The sequence below is a fragment of the Gekko japonicus genome, unplaced genomic scaffold (assembly GCF_001447785.1).
Source record: "Gekko japonicus isolate JY-2015 unplaced genomic scaffold, Gekko_japonicus_V1.1 scaffold424, whole genome shotgun sequence".
Taxonomy (NCBI): Eukaryota; Metazoa; Chordata; class Lepidosauria; order Squamata; family Gekkonidae; genus Gekko; species Gekko japonicus.
In genome coordinates, this window is record NW_015165247.1 from 577,048 (window position 1) to 592,615 (window position 15,568).

A 15,568-nucleotide genomic window follows, 5' to 3' on the forward strand; every position below is an offset into this window, starting at 1 on the left:
AGAAGAAGAAGAAGAAGAGGAGATTGGATTTATACCCTGCCCTTCACTTGGAGTCTCAGAGCGGCTTACAAGCTCCTTTCCCTTCCCCTCCCCACAACAGACACCCTGTGCGGTAGGTGGGGCTGAGAGAGCTCTTGACAGAAACGGCTCTTTTTCAAGAACAGCCCTTATCAGAACTACGGCTTGCCCAAGGCCATCCAGCAGGTGCAAGTGGAGGAGTGGGGAATCAAACCCGGTTCTCCCAGATTAGAGTCCGCGCACTTCACCACGACACCAAACTGGCTCTCAAGATATACTGGTCTATCAAGAACTCGGGACGGGCAAAGGGCTGATTTAGGAGGCTGTCCAAAACCGCCTCCGACTCGGGGAACCGGCGTGAGAAGGAAACAGGACTGGTTCCTCAGGCTCCGGAATTTGCTCACCCTTGTTTACTAAGGAGGGTTCACTTTTCGAGCGGGAGAGTCCAGCAAGGAAAGGCAGATTTGGAAACAAGAGCCTGGATGCACATGAATCTGCCTTCTACTGAATCTGACCCTCTTGGTCCACCATGGTCAGTCTTGTCTGCTCAAACTGGCAGCCGCTCTCCAGGGTCTCACGCTGAAGTTTTTCACATCACCTCCTGCCTGGTCCTTTCAGGTTGGCAGCCGTATTGGCCTGAAGCATCAGAACAACATTTTAGTCCAGTGGCACCTTTGAGACCTATAAAGTTTTATTCTGGGTATAAGCTTTGGCGTGCATGCACACTTCTTCAGATACATCGAAATGGAAGTTACCAATCCATGCATATAGGCCGCGATCACACACACACACTAAATCATCTACTTTCAACCCACTTTCAACGCGCTTTCCAACTGGATTTTTACCATGCGAACTGGCAAAATCCAATTCAAAAGTGCACTGAAAGTGGATTGAAAGTGGATTATTAAGTGTGTGTGTGTGTGATCGCAGCCATAGGTAGAGGGTGCGAGCAGTAAATTAAAGGTAAAGGTTCCCCTTGCTCGAAAGCCAGTCGAATCTGACTCTAGGGGGCGGTACTCATATCTGTTTCCAAACCGAAGAGCCAGCGCTGTCCGAAGACGCTTCTGTGGTCATGTGGCCGGCATGACTAAATGCCAAGGCACACAGAACGCTGTTACCTTCCCACTGAAGTGGTACCTATTTATCTACTTGCAATTTCTTGCTTTCGAACTTCTAGGTTGGCAGGAGCTGGGGCCAGAGACGGGAGCTCACTCCATCACGCGGCACTCGGGTCTCGAACTGCTGAACTACCGACCTTCCGGCCTGCAGCTCGGCGTCTTAACCTCTGAGCCACCGCGGCCCCTTGAGAGCAGTAGATTACAGCATAATGGAGATGCATAACAGATGCAAGGACCAAACTGGACTAACTGGCATAGTTTACATGGTCACCGTTAGTTTGGATTTAACTCCTGGGGGGAAACATAGTGAAGGAGATAAATATACCAAACTTGGAGATCGAAGGGCAGATGTTGCCATCATTGTGGAATGCTGAGAGTAACGGCAGGGTCTCAGTTAATTACCCTCACCAAACGAGGTTTTCAGGGTATGAGCTTCTGAGAGCCAGAGAGCCCTAAAAATCTCACTGGTCTGGACTCGAAGCTAACTGTTCTACTCAGGGGTCATTTCGTAGAAAAAGAGGTGCAGGAGCTCATTAGCATAACTCATTAGCATAACTCATTTGCATATGCCACACCCCCTGACCTCACCGGAAGTGTGCCAGAAGGCAACACCCATCAATCAGGCTCCACTGGACTGTTTTGGATTGCTAGCTATTGGGGGGGAGAACGTGCAGATCTGTCCTCGCAGAGGAGGGAGAGCTTGTACCTGAATAAAACTTGAGCTTCAAGGTGCCACTGGACTGTTTTGGACCGGGGGGAGCTCTGCAACTCACCTGGCTGCTTCTTGCTCTGACTGAGGGCTGCTGGGAGCAGGGGGCGGGGCTTGGTGCATGTGCCCGCCCCCTGGGCTCTTTACTGCCGGAGCTCTGCTCCTGTGCGCTCCTGCAGGAAATGACCCCTGGTTCGACTGCAGACTGACAGGGCTGCCTTTGGAAACAAACCGTAGCCCAGTGAAACAAGTCCGGACTGAGATACAAAGCAGGGACAAGAAAAGCCCGGGGCGTCCGCCTCGCCAGCCGAGGCCGGCAGCTGCCGCAGCATACAAAGCCGCTTTAAGTTCTTGGCAAACATCAGCCGAGAATCCCCTCCCAGTTCTGCTGTGAGGAAGGTAAACAGCTTGTCATGCACAGTCCGGCATGCCGAGGCAAAGCAGTTGGAAGGAAGCCACTCACCGAGGGGGCCAGGATTCCACTAAACATAGAATCATAGAATGTAAGAATTGGAACTGGGACCTTGCAGGTCATCTAGTCCAACCCCCTGCACTCTGCAGGAGCACAGCCGAAAGAGAGCCCTACAACATACCCGAAAGGTGGTCGTCCAGCCTCCGCTTGAAAACGTCCAGCGGAGGAGCATCCACCACCTCCCGAGGCAGACTGTTCCGCTGCTGAACCACTCTGACAGTTAGGAAGTTTCTCCTGCTATTTAGCCGGTAACGACTCCCTTGTAATTTCCACCCATTAGATCTAGTCTTGCAATCCGGAGCAAGAGAGCATAGATCCGCTCCATCTTCTACATGAGAGCCCTTCAGATACTTGAAGACTGCAATCGTGTCCCCTCTAAGCCTTCTTTTTCCCAGGCTAAACATACCCAACTCTTTCAGCCTTTCCTCCTAAGACTTGGATTCCAACCCTCTCACCACCCTGGTTGCCTTCTTCTGGACACGTTTGAGCTTGTCAACCTCCTTCCTAAAATGCGGTGCCCCAAACTGGACACAGGACTCCAGGTGAGGCCTGACCATAGCAGAACAGAGCGGAACGACCACCTCCCTCGATCTGGACACAAGGCTTCTGTTAATGCATCCTAAGACTGCATTCGCTTTCTTCACAGCCACATCGCACTGCGGGCTCATGGTTACCTTGTGGTCAGCCTGAACACCCAGATCCCTTTCACAGGTGCCGCTGTCTAGCCAAGTCCCTCCCATTCTATATCTGTGCCTTTGATTCTTTGTACCTAAGTGTAGGACTTTGCACTCCTCTCTATTGAAATGCCTTTTATTTGTCTCAGCCCATTGTCCCAGTCTTTCAGCCTTTCCTCATAAGACACGCGTACCCGGAGACCCTTCTTCCAGCAAAAAGCAGCCGCTTTGGTTCCAAACTATGCTGAGCAGGAAAGGCGGACGGGTTCGTACAGTTTGCACAAACACTGGGGTGGAGGCCAAGACCTGCTGGGTTCTTTGGCTTCGCCTTCCTTCCATGCTGAGAAGAAATGAGGCGATCCAAGATTCCCCGGGATTGAGTGAGGGGCTGCTGACAAACATCACCGAGGTCGCACAAAGGAGCCCCCCCCCAAATCAACAGAGAACTCTGGCTGAGGTTTTTGGAAGCAATTCAGACGACCTCTGGACGTCCTTTACAGTAGCAGTTATTGCAGCATAGCTGTTCGGGGGCAGACAGTCCCTTAAGCTGTTGAGGGTTTGTTTTAAGGCTTGGCAACTTGACGGCATCTCTCCCCCCCCTCCCCTCACACGTCTCTAGCTCACTACTCAAGCCAACAGATTAACACCTTGAGGAAGAAGAAGAAGAGAAGAGTTTGCATTTATACCCTGCCCTTCACTACCCAAAGGTGTCTCAGAGCGGCTGACAAACTCCTCTCCCTTCCCCTCCCCACAACAGACACCCTGTGAGGTAGGCGGGGCTGAGAGAGCTCTGACAGAAACTGCTCTTTTTTTCAAGAACAGCTCTTGTCAGAACTACGGCTTGCCCAAGGCCATCCAGCAGCTGCAAGTGGAGGAGGAGAGGGGAATCAAACCCGGTTCTCTCACATTAGAGTCCGCGCACTTCACCACGACACCAAAGGGGCTTTTAGGTGCTAAGTGGACAACAGCTGTAAAATTGTGATTTACGTGACTGTGTTCTAGTGCTGGATCTTGAAAAAGTGTCCCACTGATTTCAGGGGCGGGTTATTTGTGAATTCCCTGCACTGTGCAGGGGGTTGGACTAGATGACCCTGGAGGTCCCTTCCAACTCTATTATTTCATTTAGTTTCCTTCTATTGCTGGTGAAATGTGTGTCTCAAAACTATTTTACTAATCTCCCAAATTACTAGTAATCAAGGGCATCCGATGGAAGCTGATGGGCAGGGGATCCGGGACGGACAAAAGGAAATACTTCTTTACACAGCAAGTGGTTAAAATGTGGAGTTTGCTGCCAGAGGGTGTGGTGATGGCCGCAGACAGAGACAGTTTTGAAAGGGGATTGGGCAGATTAATGAAGGATAGGATATCTATCAGTGGCTGCTGACCACAGTGAATAAAGGGAACCTCCACATTCAGAGAAAGTCAACTTCTGAATCCCAGAGCCAGGAGGCAACATCAGGTGAAGGCCTCGGCCTCTCTGCCCTGTTGTTGGCCCTCCAGAGGAACTGGCTGGCCACTCTGTGGGACAGGAAGATGGACTAGGTGGATCCTCCCTGGTCTGACCCAGCAGGACTTTTCTGGTGTTCTTCTCAGGGGAAGGCCTTGGCCTCTCTGCCCTGTTGTTGGCCCTCCAGAGGAACTGGCTGGCCCCTGTGTGAGACAAGAGGCTGGACTAGATGGACCCTCCCTGGTCTGACCCAGCAGGGCTCTTCTGGTGTTCTTCTCAGGGGAAGGCCTCGGCCTCTCTGCCCTGGTGTTGGCCCTCCAGAGGAACTGGCTGGCCCCTGTGTGAGACAAGAGGCTGGACTAGATGGACCCTCCCTGGTCTGACCCAGTCTCAGGGGGAAGGCCTTGGCCTCCCTGCCCTGTTGTTGGCCCTCCAGAGGAACTGGTTGAGGCCACTGTGTGGGACAGGAGGCTGGACTAGAGGGACTCTCACTGGTCTGTAGTTGGCCCTCCAGAGGAACTGGTTGGCTGCTGTGTGAGACAGGAAGCTGGACTGGATGGTCGGGTTAGAACGGATGGTCGGGTTAGAACGGAGAAGAGGAAGTACTTCTTCACCCAAAGAGTGATTAACACTTGGAATTCACTGCCACAGGAAGTGGTGGCAGCTACAAGCATGGACGGCTTCAAAAGGGAATTAGATAAGCATATGGAGCAGAGGTCCATCAGTGGCTATTAGCCACAAGGTATAGATAGGGACTCTGGGGCAAGTGATGCTCTGTCATCTTGGTGCTTGGGGGGGTCAACAGTGGGATGGCTTCTAATGTCCTGGCCCCACTGGTGGACCTCCTGATGGCACTGGTATTTCTGGCCACTGTGTGACAGAGAGTGTTGGACTGGATGGGCCTTTGGCCTGATCCAACATTGGCATCTCTTATGTTCTTATGACCCTCCCTGGTCTGACCCAGCAGGGCTTTTCTGGTGTTCTTCTCAGGGGAAGGCCTCGGCCTCTCTGCCCTGGAGTTGGCCCTCCAGAGGAACTGGTTGGCCACTGTATGAGACAGGATGCTGGACTGGATGGACCCTCACTGGTCTGATCCAGCAGGGCTCTCCTTAAGTTCTTCTCCGGGGAAAGCCTCAGGCTACGTGCCCTGTTGTTAGCCATTCAGAAGAACTGGTTGGCCACTGTGTGAGACAGGATGCTGGACTGGATGGACCCTCACTGGTCTGATCCAGCAGGGCTCTCCTGATGTTCTTCTCAGGGGGAAGGCCTCGGCATCCCTGCCCTGTTGTTGGCCTTCCAGAGGAACTGGTTGAGGCCACTGTGTGGGACAGGAGGCTGGACTAGAGGGACCCTCCCTGGTCTGATCTAGAATGTTCTTATGCAAGAAACCATGCTTTGCTTTTTCAGGGCCTCACCATTGAGAAAGGGACTGGCCTTCCAAAATGGGTTCCTATCTCTGTGTCCCAGTTTTCCTTAAGATTTGGGGGAACACCCAACACTTTCTGGGTAACCAGAGCCACTGTGGTTCAGTGGACAGAGAAACAGGCGTCGTGAGTGACCCAGAGGAGACCAAGCAGTACCTTTTGCCGTGGCCTCCCTGTGAAGTCAAGGCAAAATTATGTGCCCCTTGGTCCTCCCCGTCTGTAAAAAGGGGACATTAGTGACCTGTCGCAAGGGGCTGCTGTCAGAGAGACTGAAGGCCACCACCTGGGAATGCGTCTTTTGGCAGGAGCATTTCCCCTTTTCAACCCAAACAGATGTACGCAGCTGCAACTTCCTCAGACACTTACTTCATGCTAGCTAGCAAACAGTCAGCCAGTGTTCCCTCTAAGCTGAGTCAGTGTGAGATAGCTCACGGTTTTTTAACCCCCGGCTCACACATCCTTGTCTTTGCTCAGGAAGGAGGGCTCCAAAGCCAACTACTTTGTGCAGTAGCCAAATCGCTCACTCACAGCTTTAGCGCCAGTAGCTCACAAAGTAGGATTTTTGCTCACAAGGCGCCATAGCTTAGAGGGAGCACTGCGACAACATTTTTCTTTATGCTCTCTGTCCAATAATCCACGTGGCAAACCTCCAGAATACACCCTGTAATGACCAGCTGTAGTCCAAGCCAGTGTTCCCTCTAAGATGAGTTAGTGCGAGCTAGCTCACCGTTCTTTAGCCTCCGGCTCACACATTTCTGTCTTAGCTCAGGAAGGAGGGCTCCAGAGCAAACCGAATTATGCAGCAGCCAAAATGGTTCGCTCACAACTTTAATGCCAGGGGCTCACAAAGTTGAATTTTTGCTCACAAGACTCCACAGCTTAGAGGGAGCAGCTCTAAGGATGAAAAGGATGGAATTATTTCCAGGGCTCTTCAAAAGACTGCAACACAATCCGGCTTTTAGAAGCCGAAGTCAGAGTCTCTCTCCACTCACACACACATAGTGAGAAGGATATGGGGGAGAGAGGGAGAGAGAGAGAGAGAGAGGTTAGGAGCCTGTAGGCCTAAAAAGCAATTACATCTTTTTTCAATTAAAGCTAAGCGCAGCACACAAATAGGAACAAATCTGAAACTTGGGCCAGCTGTTCGAAATTCAGCAATGCTCGGAATTTGTTTTCGGCCTTGCAAAACTTGAGTTGTCAAAATTATCAGCCCCGTATAGTAAAGGTAAAGGTTCCCTTGCTCGAAAGCCAGTCGAATCCGACTCTAGGGTTGCGGTGCTCATCTCCGTTTCAAAGCCGAAGAGCCAGCGCTGTCCGAAGACATTTCCGTGGTCATGTGGCCGGCATGACTAAACACCAAAGCGCACGGAACGCTGTTACCTTCCCACTGAAGTGGTACCTATTTATCTACTTGCAATTTCTTGCTTTCGAACTGCTGGGTTGGCAGGAGCTGGAACTAGAGACGGGAGCTCACTCCGTCATGCGGCAACCCGGGTCTCGAACTGCTGAACTACCGACCTTCCACAGCCTGCAGTTCAGCAGTAGTTAAACATGTAAATAAGTTCTGGGTTCCAAGATGCAACCAGCCACAAACCTCTTGCTTTGAAACCCCATTTTGCCCGTGCCATTCAGGCAAAACAACCTCTACCGACTGTTAAGGAGACAGAGAGACCAGTATTACGCTGGCCAAAAGACAGGAATATCCAACCACAAAAACAAAGGCAGGATACGGAGGTTGGGAATTAACTGGATTCTGTCCTAGCCTGTGAAGAGCTCTGAGTAACTGCCCAGGTGTGCACAGTTCTACACCCAGGGATTAATCAGAGGTCTTTGTCATTCTAGAGACTGTTAAATGACAGGGACGATCTGGGTTTTGAAAACCACGGGATTCTTGCAATGAAGTGGCTAAGCCCTGCATCCATTCGGAGTGGGGTGTTTTTTTAATGTATTTATTTTATTTGTACCCAACCTTTCTGCCCAATGGGGACCCAAGGAGGCTTACATAATTTTCTCCTCCTCCATTTTATCCTTACAATAACCCTCTGAGGTGGGTGAGGCTGAGAGTGCGTGACTGCCCCAAGGTCACCCTGCAAACGCCCGTGGCAGAGTCGGGATTCGAACCCGGTTCTCCCAGATCCTAGTTTGACACTCTGACCATGCTGGGTCTCAGTGGCCATCAGCAGGCCTTTCTATTGTTGTTGTTTTCGGGAAAAGAGGCGCCGGAACTCTCAAGAGGGGAATGAAGTTTCCAAACTGTGTAATGAAAACTCACAAACTCATAAACATTTTTCAAAAGGGTTTTGCCGAAGAGGTTCTGGAACTCTATTGTGGCACGTTCCCCCCAAGAAATAAAGCCCTGGCCATCAGATTCCTGCAATGGGGTTTGGGGTGGTGTGGGGGGGCAAAAAGTAAGGGGCAGGCCAGGCCACAGGTGTGGGTATGAAGCTGCCCGCAAAGTGCCAAGCCAGACTTTCAGTGGCTCTCCAGGGTCTCAAGGCTGTGTGTGACGCTATAATGATACTCACAGCATTTACACGAACATATCTGTCAATACTTTAACAGCATGCAAGATTTAATAAAGCTATCTAAGTGCAGAATACAAAAACTGAAGGTGTGAGAATAATCCCATAATATTTACAATACTTTTAATATTTTAAAATGGCATAAATAACTATTTTTGTAACCTTTCGGTAACCACTGAATTTAATGTTTTACACAGTTATAACTGGTTCTTCTCTGAGGAAGACCTTGGAAACGGAAGCATTATCTGGAAACTTCGTTAGAATAAGAATAAGATTATTCTTGGACCTTCTTCAGTTTTTGTATTCTGTACTTTAATTTAATAACGTTATGACATGTTGTATGCTGTTAAAGTATTTACAGGTATGTTCGTGTAAAGGGTGGTGGCGGATGCTCCTTCGCTGGACGTTTTCAAGCGGAGGCTGGACAACTATCTTTCGGGTATGTTTCGGGCTATCATTCGGCTACGTTCCTGCAGAGTGCAGGGGGTTGGACTAGATGACCTGCAAGGTCCCTTCCAACTCTAACATTCTATGATTCTATGAAATGCCGTATCATTATAGTGTCACACACAGTGTTGTTTCCTTTCTGCTCTTCAAGTTGGCAGCTGTGGTTCTTTCATTATTTCCATCATCTCTAGGGTCTCGGGCAGAGAAGCGCCTCTCCCAGCTCTTGGTGCCTGAGGAGGTCCTAGATTCGAGTCCAGCGGGGCCATAGAGACCAGCCAGATTTGGGGGGGGGGCAGAAGGTTTTGAGAGTCAAGAGCTCCCTTCCTCAGATCCCAAAGGAGCGTTGGCTCTTGAAAGGTTACGTCCCGCCAAATCTTGTTGGGCTCTAAGGTGTCGTTGGACTCGAATCGTGCTCTTCAACTGAAGACCGACACGGCTGCCCTCTGGACCTAGCTTCATGAGAAGGTCCTTTCTGTGGACAAGGCTTGGACCGAACCCGGGGCCGTTGGCAGGCAAGCCTAGTGCTCTCCCACCAAGCCAGGACTCTGTTCGCCGCCCGGTACCGCACTTTGCAAGAATTTGTCACCGGCCCGAATTCGCAGTGGCATGGCCAATGCCGGTCCTGACCAATGCTCCTTCTAAGCTGAGTGAGTGTGAGCTAGCTCACAGTTTTTTAGCCTACGGCTCACAGTTTTTTGTCTTCGTTCAGGGAGGAGGGCTCCAGAGCAAACTAATTTATGCAGTAGCCAAATCCCTCGCTCACAACTTTAATGCCGGCAGCTCACAAAGCAGAATTTTTGCTCACGACTCCACAGCTTAGAGGGAGCATGGGTTCCCTCTAAGCCGAGTGAGTGTGAGCTAGCTCACAGTTTTTTTAGCCTCCGGCTCACACATTTTTTTTGTCTTCACTCAGGAAGGAGGACTCCGGAGCAAACTAATTTATGCAGCAGCCAAATCGTTTGCTCACAATTTTAAGGCAAGTAGCTCACGAAGCAGGATTTTTGCTCACAAGACTCGCCACAGCTTAGTGGGAGCGCTGGTCCTGACATGTCGTTAGCTGCAATCAGGAGCACAGATCGCACTGTGAGAGGACATTCTCTAGCGCATCATCCTGACTATTCTTGCGGATCTCGCCTAACAGCTCTGCCCTTCTCACCGGCAGCCCAACGCATGGATTGCCTTTGATCAAGAAGAAGGAGATTGGCTTTATACCCCGCCCTTCACTACCCAAAGGAGTCCCAGAGCGGCTCACAAACTCCTTTCCCTCCCCTTTCCCACCCTGTGAGGTAGGTGGGGCTGAGAGAGCTCTGAGAGAAACTACCCTTTCAAGGACAGCTCTGACAGAACTGTGGCTTGACCAAGGTCATCCAGCAGCTGCAAGTGGAGGAGTGGGGGAATCAAACCCAGTTCTCCCAGATTAGAGTCCGCGCACTTAACCACTACACCTTACTGGAGGAGGAGGGATTTATACCCCACACTTCACTACCCAAAGGAGTCTCAGAGCGGCTTACGAATCTCCTTTCCCTTCCCTTCCCCTCCCCACAACAGACACCCTGTGAGGTAGGTGGGGCTGAAAGAGCTCTTTCAAGGACTGTCCTTGAGAGAACAGCTCTGAGAGAACTTGTGACTGACCCATGGCCATCCAGCCAGGTGCAAGTGGAGGAGTGGGGAACCAAACCCGGTTCTCCCAGATTTTAGTCCGCGCACTTAACCACGACACCAAACTGGATCACTACACCAAACTGGAAAGAACAGAGATACAGCCTGGGAGAGTTTACTTCTGTCTCCCGTAGACTCACCTTTGGGCCCCACCGTGGCTGATCCCGCCAGCGCCAGCCAGGAGGCCAGAAGGATCGCGAGCATCTTCATCCTGCGTTGGCTGGAGTCTCCCCTCTCGCCTTCAGTTCCTGCCTAGACGGTTCTCCTTCTTCCTCCTCGGGCTTCTGGGCTGCTTCTGGAGTGCTGCCTCCGCCCCGTCGACAGCCCTTTTATAACCCGCTCGACACTCTGGTTAGCTGAGAGCTTGCAACAAAAAACTGAGTCACCCGCCTTGACGTTGGGGCCCCGCCCTGCTCCAAAGCCACCCTCCTCCACCACCACCATCACCAAAACCGCAAGAAAAAGGACTCGTCATTTTCCCTAGGAGCCCTTTCCCCCCTTCCAAAGACACACTCATCGGCTTCTTCCCCCAAAACAGACATTTAGTGAGTTTGGGGTTGGTTTACAGGGCGACTAAGACAAACAAACAAACACACAAAAAATCCACTGCTGGTTATGAAACTGCTGCGAGGCCGTGTGTCGCAACGCTCTTGAGGCAGAGCGTGGAATTAAGAACTGCCAGGAGGCGTCGGTAAAGGCATGACGAACGTGTGTTCAGGGCTTACTTTCCTCTTGCATTTTATCCCCGAAAGATTTCCAGTAAGCTTATTTAAATAAATGTCGTACGGTGGTGGTGGAAAGTGCCCGTCAAGTCAAGCGGATTTTCCGGGCGCGATCTCACCCCAACATCTGGGAAGCGCAGTGCTCCCATGGCAAACCTGTGGCTCCCCGCCGAAGGTGCGGAGTTAAAAACTAGTACCTACGAGGTACTAGTTTCCTGAAACCGCGGGCCAAGGGCGGGCGTCTGATCGCATTCCCGTGGACTTACGTGGCATCCGCCGCCCGCCGCTGTTCGTCTCCGCAGGTTGTGCAACAGCGCCCAACAGCGCATGCGCACAAAGAGCGATTGCTAGTGCGATCGCGCGGCGTAGCTTCTGTGCCACGCTGCAGGATACCCGTCTGATCGGCATTTCCCCCGAACCACGGGACCTCGACCGGGACGTGTGCTCGGGCGGCAGCGCATTAGTTTCCTCCGGGGCAATTAGCCACGCCTCCCCCCCCCCCGCGATATCCGGCCCGTGTGACCGGGGGCCCTGTAGGCTTTTCAAGGCAAGAGAGGAACAGAGGTGGTTTGCCACGTTGCCTACCTCTGCATACCAACCAAAGTCTTTCTTGGTGGTCTCCCATCCAAGTACTAACCAGGGCTGACCCTGACTTAGCTTACAAGGTCTGCTGAGATCAGGCTAGCCATGTCAAGGCAAGAGACAAACAGAGGAGGGTCGCCGTTGCCTGCCTCTGCGTAGCAACCCTAGACTTCCTTAGTGGTCTCCCCTCCAAGTCCAAACCAGGGCTGAACCTGCTTAGCTTCTGTGATCTGTTTGCGATCGGACTGGCCTGGGCCATCCATGTCAAGGCAAGAGACAAGCAGAGGAGGTTTGCTGTTGCCTGCCTCTGCGTAGCAACCAAAGTCTTTCTTGGTGGTCTCCCATCCTAATACTAACCGGGGCTGACCCTGCTTAGCTTCCAAGATCTGTTTGAGATCAGGCTAGCTCGGGCCATCCAGGTCAAGGCAAGAGATGAGCAGAGGAGGTTCGCCGTTGCCTGCCTCTGCATAGCAACCCTGGGATTCCTTGGTGGTCCCACATCCAAGTACTAACCAGGGCTGACCCTGCTTAGCCTCTGAGATCTGTTTGAGATCGGCCTAGCCTGGGCCATCCAAGTCAGAACAAAAGACATACAGAGGCAGTTTGCCGTTGTCTGCCTCTGCGTAGCAACCCTGGGGTTCCTTGGTGGCCTCCCCTCCAAGTACTAACCAGGGCAGACCCTGCTTAGCCTCTGAGATCTGTTTGAGATTGGGTAGCCTGGGCCATCCAGGTCAGGACAAAAGACATACAGAGGCAGTTTGCCGTTGCCTGCCTCTGCGTAGCAACCCTGGAATTCCTTGGAGGTCTTCCCTCCAAGTACTAACCAGGGCAGACCCTGCTTAGCCTCTGAGATTTGTTTGAGATTGGGTTAGCCTGGGCCATCCAGGTCAGGACAAAAGACATACAGAGGCAGTTTGCCGTTGCCTGCCTCTGCGTAGCAACCCTGGGGTTCCTTGGTGGTCTCCTGTCCAAATACTGACCAGGGCCAACTCTGCTTAGCTTCCAAGATCTAATTAATTAATTACGGTAGGACGTTGTGTGTAGAATAGCCGGGAGATCTTCAGATTGTCTGGCAGCCAGAGGTTCTAGCTCCTTTAGTGTTATGCACCACCAGGTGGAGAGCTAGACTTGTTTTTAAGGCGAGAGACGTTTCAGAGGTGGTTTGCCATTGCCCGCCTCTGCATCACAACCCTGGTATTCCTTGGAGGTCGTCCTTCCAAGTGCTAGCTAAGGCCGACCCTGCTTAGCTTCTGAAATCTGATGAGATTTCAGGATATTATATCATTGGGAAAAGTGCAGAAAAGGGCAACTAGACTGATAAAAGGGTTGGAACACTTTCCCTGTGAAGAAAGGTTAAAGCGCTTGGGGCTCTTTAGCTTGGAGAAACGAAGGCTGAGGGGTGACCTGATCGAGGTTTATAAGATGATGCATGGGAAAGAGCAGGTAGAGAAAGAGGTCTCCTCTGGTTAGTGAAGGGTGGGGTATAAATCCAATCTCTTCTTCTTCTTCTTGTGTGCACTCCACCTGCCACCTGGCTCCAGCACCCATGCTGCACACTTTCTCATGCTGCTTCTTTTATTTGTCGAATTTGCAAGCCGAGGTCTTTAAAAGCTGTAACTCTCTTTGCACCCAAACGCTTTAAAATAAATGCCTCGACAAGTGTCAACACCGACAGACTCAGCAAAACTGTGTGGTCTAGGGAGTTAACTGCTAATCGCTGTGTCCCAGACAGATTAGGTTTGCAATCTGTTCCCACAAGAACTGGGGCAGCCGTTCACAAAGGAGAAACAATCCCTTCAAGAGGGAATCAGAGGAGATGGTGAAGGGCTGAATTCTGAAGGAGATGATAAGGCCTGTGGAGGCTTGCTGGTCGCAGGTACAAAGGCACCAAACACAACCCCCTCCCCCACCAAAAAACCACTGGGAATTCCCCCCCCCCGCCTTGAGGATTTGGAGAATTAGACCTGGCGAGGGGACGACGCATAAACCCAGCAGTTCTGTTCTCAGTGTATGGGTGTCGTCTCAGCAATAAAACAGACAAGTGTACTTCATCTTGCATTTTCTGACTGAGAATACCAGTTTTACTGCCAGAACAAACTTTGAGTCCGGTGGCACCTTTAAGACCAACCAAGTTTTATTCTGGGTGTGTAAGCGTTCGTGTGCGTGCACTTTGCATGGTCTTAAAGGTGCTTAGTCAGGGGTCATTTCGTAGAAAAAGAGCTAGGGAAACTCATTAGCATAACTCATTAGCATATGCCACACCCCCTGACATCAGGGGCCCGGTGGTGGACCTGCAAGGCCGGCGGGAGTGCGAGGAAGCCCCGCCAAGGCTCTCCCTGGCCCCAGGCAGGCAGGGGTGGGGAGAGGCGGGGAGGAAGGAACTTACCCTCCCTCTTTTCCTGCCTCCTCCTGGCTGAATGAGGGCTGGAAGCGGGGCGGCCGGAAGCAGGGGGCGGGGCTTCATCGTGTGCCCCGCCCCCTGCACCTCACCCAGGGAACTGCGTTCCCCCGCGTTCCCCCCCGAAATGACCTCTGTGCTTAGTAATATACGGCTGCGAGAGTTGGACCCTAAGGAAGGCCAGGCACTGAAGAATAGATTCTTTTGAATTATGGTGCTGGAGACGACTCTTGAGAGTCCCTTGGACTGCAAGGAGACCAAATCAGTCAATCCTAAAAAATATCAACCCTGACTGTTCCCTGGAAGGCCAGAGACTGAAGCTGGAGCTCAAATACTTTGGCCACCCAATGAGAAGGGAGCGCTCACTGGAGAAGACCCTGATGCTGGGAAGGATTGAAGGTCAAAGAAGACGGGGACGGCAAAGGATGAGATGGCTGGACAGTGTCATAGATGCAACGAACATGAAGTTGAGAAGACTCCGGAGGACGGCGGAAGACCGGAAGGCCTGGCATGATCTTGTCCATGGGGTCGTGAAGAGTCGGACTCGACTGTGCGACTGAACAACAACAACAAAGGTGCTACTGGACCTGAATTTTTTTCTGCTCCTTCAGACCAACAGGGCTACCCTCCTGAATCTAGTTTTATTGCCAGTTTTCACTCCCTACAAATAATCCTGCGAATTGGACTTTAGTGACGGTGCTGAGAATTCTCCGTTAGAGACTTCTCCCAAATGATGTTTTCCCCAGAGCTTCTGGGGGAATGACTGATAAATCTGGGTCTCCAAATGTGCTCTTAGAAACAGGGCTTGGTGCCTCCTGTGCCTCTGGAAACTGTGCCACATCAGTGCAGAGACTGGAAACAGCAGCAGAATCCAGTACTCAGAGGAGGGCCTGTGACTCACAGTGGTAGAGCCTCTGCTTGGCACGCATAAGGTCTCAGGTTCAATCCCCGCATCTCCAGTTCAAAGGACATGGTAACTGGTGGTGTGAATGATCTTTCTCTGCCTGTGACCCTGGAGAGCCACTCCCAGTCTGAGCAGACTTAGATCGACCAATGGCCTGGTTCAGTATAAGGCAGCTTCATGTGTTCATCTTGAAAATCACAGTATTCAGTTACCCAAAAGGCAGCAGCTAAGTTTCTAGCCACAAGAAGCGGTGGCAGCTACAGGCACAAGACCGCTTCAAGAGGGGATTGGATGAACATAGGGAACGCAGTGGGTGCGTTCAGACGGCTCTTTAGATCCGCGCGAGGCATGGGGGCCTCATGGATTTAAATGTAACGTCTAGACATCAACATCTGGGAAACGTCCGTCTTCTATGAGCATCCCATTTTGCCACGCTTAGGAGCCGTGCTAAAAAGATACAGAGTGCAGAGTG

The 15,568-nt window shown here is 51.6% G+C and overlaps 1 protein-coding gene across 1 annotated transcript in view; it reads right to left on the reverse strand.

The window, feature by feature from the left end:
* Nucleotides 1-10,804, reverse strand: part of ECM1 (extracellular matrix protein 1) — a 30,965-nt gene extending 20,161 nt beyond the window's left edge. Inside the window, exon 1 of the mRNA XM_015410108.1 lies at nucleotides 10,631-10,804. Coding sequence (XP_015265594.1) covers nucleotides 10,631-10,700 — 70 coding nt within the window. The 5' untranslated portion in view covers nucleotides 10,701-10,804. The remainder of the gene's footprint in view (nucleotides 1-10,630) is intronic.
* Nucleotides 10,805-15,568: the final 4,764 nt, after the last annotated feature.